Genomic DNA, 4,781 nt, shown 5'->3' with positions numbered 1-4,781 from the left:
TACAGTGTGTTGAAGGATATAAAGAAGCGAAAAGACATATGTATGCAACAAGCGGACAAAGCTGGTGCCATTGTGGTGATGGAAAAACAATGATACAAAGAAACATTGAATGATATCTGTGATGATACTTACGAGGTGATAGGTGAAAGATCTGTGTGTGAGGAAATTAAAGAAAAAGTTTTAGTATCACTAACAAAAGCAGGTTTTGAAAGAGGTCTTCATAAAGAAGGTAGGATACCGCTAATGAAAGGTTTTCCAAAAGTTCATAAGGAGGATGTAAAACTGAGACCAGTATTAGATTGCCGAGGAAATATATTTGAACCATTGGAGGAGGAGTTAAAGAAGGTTGTGGAAATGTTAAGGAGGCAACAAGACAGTAGCAGTGTGAAAAACTTGGTTGAGTTAAGAAGAAGGTTGGAGGAAGTAGGACAGAGAAAAGCTAAAACAATCATTTTCAGTGTCGATGTGAAGGCTATGTTTCTAAGTCTAAGAAGAAACAACATTGTTAAAGTCATCACTGAATTGATGAAGGATAGGAAGATCAATGGTTGGAGTGGAGAAGGACTGAAGGAGGCCCTGAAGACTATATGGAATAACAGTTATTGTGTTATAGGTGATAATTTATTGAAAATCAAGGAAGGACTAAGCATAGATTCCAGGTTGAGTCCAGTGCTAGCAGAAATTACTACGAACGACTGGGAGAAGAAAGTAAGGATGAAAGGAAGTGACAGATTAGTGTTTTTTGCTAGATATGTTGACGATTGCTTGGGGATTTGGAAAGGAACTGTAAGGCAATTCGAAAAGTTTGTAAAGAAATTGAGGATATAGAGAAAGGCATACAACTGGAGCTAGAGGTAGAAAAGGAAGAGGCTACAATTTTCCTGCATATGAGAATAAGGAGGAAAAAAGGAGTGATATATACAGGATGGTATCAAAAAAGTTGCGCGTCGGGAAACTATTGCCACGCCCGAAGTGATGTAGATTACTCGACCAAGAGGAATGTCATCATTAACATGGATAATAGAATTAAGCAAATAACCAGTGAAAGAGACAAGGCGGAACAGAGTATACAGTCATTCCATAAGCAGGTGGAGAATAATGGATACGATAGAAAGAGGCTAAAATACAGAAGGAGATGGGAGAAGATAAACGAAGAAAAAGAAATAAGCCGAGAAGGAGAGCAAAGTGAAGGAGGAATGGAAGAAAGAAGAAAAATGTGGTGGGGGATAGAAAGTTTGGGAGAAGAAACAGAAATCATTAAAAGAATGCTTAAGAAGATGGGGACATCTCAACTTACAGAAAAGGGAGTAAGAGGCTTCTGGATGTAATAAGGGAAAAAAGAAGGAAGAAGACAGAAGAAGAACAAGGGGTAATGATGGAGAAAAAAGGACTGATTTTTAAAATTCAGTGCGGCGAGTGTGATATGTGTTATATTGGGGAAACTGGAAAGAGACTAAGAGAGCGTATAAGACAACATAAGGATGACGTTAGGCTAGAAAGGAACAAAAATGCGGTCTACAAACACGTAAGGGCACGGTACATTCAGTTAATTGGAATGAAGTAAAAATTTTAGGCTAGGAAGAAAGAGGCATAGTTAGGAAATGGAAGGAGGCACGGTTTATAGAAATGGAGGGTAATAAAGCTATGGACTGGAACTCTGGACTGATCATCGACCAACAGTGGAATAGGTTGTTGAAAAACTTGAAGTATAAGATATGAATACACATATCTATTATATTGTGGTATATATATTGATTGTTTCACATGTGTTTATGTATTTATTAGTCCATATTAGTTATCTCTATATACGTGTGTGTATAAATGTATATGTTATATAATATATATTTATATATAGATATATATGTGGTTGTATAGTATACGAGTATATACTAGGGATAGGCAAAACTGGTTTTTATAAAAACCAGAAACCGGCTTCCAAAAAACCGAAATCCGAAAAACCGACATTTCGGTTTTTCGCCAAAACCGGTTTCGGTTTTCTTCAAAAAAGTGTTCGGTTTTCACCGGGGCCGGTTCGGTTTTTTCGGAAGCCGGTTTCGGTTTTTTCAGGAATCTGTTTCGTTTTTTTCCAAAAACTGATGCGGTTTTATCTCCAAGCCCGGTTTCTGTTTTCTCCAAAAGCGGTTCGGATTTAAGCGAAACTGGTCTCAAGTTTCTTCAAACCCAGTTTCGTTTCTCACCAGAGTGGTGTTTCGTTGTTCTCCGTAAATTGCATCCGTTTACAACGAAAGCAGTTTTTTAAAAAAGATATTGGTTTTTAAGCTTTTTCTGTTTTCTTCAAGTTATGTTAAAAAGCCATGCCTCAAAAAGACATGAAGTTTGAAATCAGTGTTACTACGAGTAGAATCCAACCCGCGGCTACAGATAGACGTTATGTATGCTAGCTTTAGCCTTCAGTTCACTGATCAGGAATATTAATTGCACTACCTAAAATAAATATACAATTAATATTATAGCTATATATAAACAATTTAATTTATTAGACAGTACATACTATATGAATATGTTACTTCAAGTTATCGGGTAAAGAGAAAGATAAAATGCAGTATATGTTGGTTTGAGTTGACTTCCGCCAAGTAAATCATTTAAAAAAAATATATAAGAATGCTTTGCACTAAGAGTTGAAATGACGGAGGCAAGTACAGTTGGAAGGAAGTTTGACAGATATATTTCCTTTCACCAACTTCTACAGGGTTTTCAAACCCACACCGACAACGTTTGGGAGATGACTATTGACATCAAGATGAGACGAATGGTAGACCAACCTGGGTGCCCAAATGCTTCCTTTCGTAGTTATAGGCTGCCGAAAACATGAAAAAATGAACTTTAAAGGTCCATAGCTCCTAAACTATGGGACGTCCTGTAGTCGGGTCAAGACTTCACTTAGGAACTAATATGTGGCCTATCCAAATATCAATGTTTCAGAATCCTGGGGCATTTCCGCAACAATTTTTATAGAGGTAATTGGTGAGTACTTGAACTTATATGCCTGTAGCCAAACTCCCTCTATAAAAATTATTGGTTGAGTACCTTAGGATTCTGAAACATGCATTTTTGCATAGGGCACATGTTAGTGCCTAAGTAAAGTCATGACCCGACAACGGTACGTCCCATAATTTAAAACCTATGGACCTTTAAAGTTCATTTTTTAATGTTTTCGGTAGCCTATAACTCCGAAAGGAAGCATTTGTGCACCCAGGTTGATCGATACTTTTTGTCTCATCTTGGTGTCAGCAATCACCTCCTAAACGTTATCGATGTTGTTTTGAAACACCCTATATATTTAGAAGAAACATCAAAAAAGTATTTCACCAAAGATGACATTTTCGTAGTAGCTAGTAGGCAGGAAATTTAATTATATTCGCTTTGCAGATGCAATGCAAATAAAGAAGTGATGGTACCGAGACCAAGACTTTTATATACCGAGACGAGACAGAGACCGAGATAGACCTCTATAAATCGAGACGAGACTTAGGTCAGTCTCAGAAAATCGGTCGCGTCTCGAATATTGATAGCTATTAAAATTCCTTTTACTCAAAATTTGTTTCGTTGCTGCTAGATAATATGGGAACAGTTGACTCATGTTCAGTAGCGTATTTAGGAGTGGTTATCGGAATCAACTTCCTCCCGAAATAAATTTGTGATAATTTCTTCCCATTACACTTACAACACAAATATTTTTACCCGTTCCTCAAGCCTCTCTCGAAACAAAATCCACTGCTGATGTTAATAGCCTTTTCTCTCTCTCTCTCTCTTTATATATATATATATATATATATATATATATATATATATATATACTTCAATGCCGTGACCACCGCCTTTACTTGTTTCCGCACATTCTTTCCTAATGCAATCGTTGCTTGCATTGTTTGTCATCAACATTTCTACTGGAATGAGATGTTTCATTTTGGCAAGTACATCGCTTTTTCTTGGAAATTTGTTGCCGAAGACTGACGCATGGTTGAGTGCTGGGAGAGGGATGAATTCTTGCCTTTCGCTGTTGTTCTATCAACACTACGCGGAGATTTCACTCAGAGAGCTTATGAATAAATGGAGGGAGAGGAGGGAAGGTCACCTATGAGATGATCACTAATACTAGAGTTTTGGGACTGTGTTTGTTGTTCGTCTGGCAAGTCGGCAGCTGTACAATCAGAAAAGTTCGCTTTCTCCTAAGGAGACCCCTATTTCTTGAATTCTGCCCCAGGCGACATATTTGCGCTTGTTCGTTCCACACCACCATCTGGATGGCAGAGTTGAGGGGGGAAGGGGTTGTTTCGTTATTTCCCAGTTCTTCCAAAGTGATCTTTTATCATTAACATATAGATATTTGAAACTAAGTTAGCAAGTTTTCCATTCTTATGTTCTTGCATGTAGTGGGGGTCGCGGACATAATCTCACCGAACATAAGTTCACCTATATTAATGCAAAAGCGGACAAAAGTTAACGGGACATAAGCTCACTGTAAATATTCCGGTACATCATCTCTATATTGTTTTTAGAAAGGCTTACGACCCGGTTAGAAGAGAAGCATTGTACGACATTCTTACATAATTTGAAATACTGAAGAAGCTAGTTAGATTAATTAAGATATGTTTAAATGAATAACAAACTAAAGTCCGGGTAGGAAAATTTATATCCACGAGCTTTAACGTCGAGAATGTCCTGAAACAAGGAGATGCGTTGTCGCCATTATTATTCAAATTTGCAAGATAGCAACCAAGGCCTAGAGTTAAATGGGATTCACCAGGTTATGGCGTGTG

The 4,781-nt window shown here is 37.6% G+C and overlaps 1 protein-coding gene across 1 annotated transcript; it reads left to right on the top strand.

Annotated features, from left to right (window-relative positions):
• Positions 1–354: 354 nt before the first annotated feature.
• LOC145675344 (uncharacterized) lies at positions 355–828 on the top strand. The gene has a single exon (XM_081745743.1). The coding sequence runs from the start codon at positions 355–357 to the stop codon at positions 826–828; it is 474 nt and encodes a 157-aa protein (XP_081601869.1).
• Positions 829–4,781: the final 3,953 nt, after the last annotated feature.

Source organism: Thermobia domestica, chromosome 18, assembly GCF_964235325.1.
Source record: "Thermobia domestica chromosome 18, izTheDome1.hap1.1, whole genome shotgun sequence".
Classification (NCBI taxonomy): Eukaryota; Metazoa; Arthropoda; class Insecta; order Zygentoma; family Lepismatidae; genus Thermobia; species Thermobia domestica.
This window is presented reverse-complemented; position numbering and strand designations above follow the sequence as displayed.

Excerpts from the sequence above, each read along its gene's own strand:
- LOC145675344 (XM_081745743.1), top strand. The coding sequence starts at position 355 with ATGTTAAGGAGGCAACAAGACAGTAGCAGTGTGAAAAACTTGGTTGAG.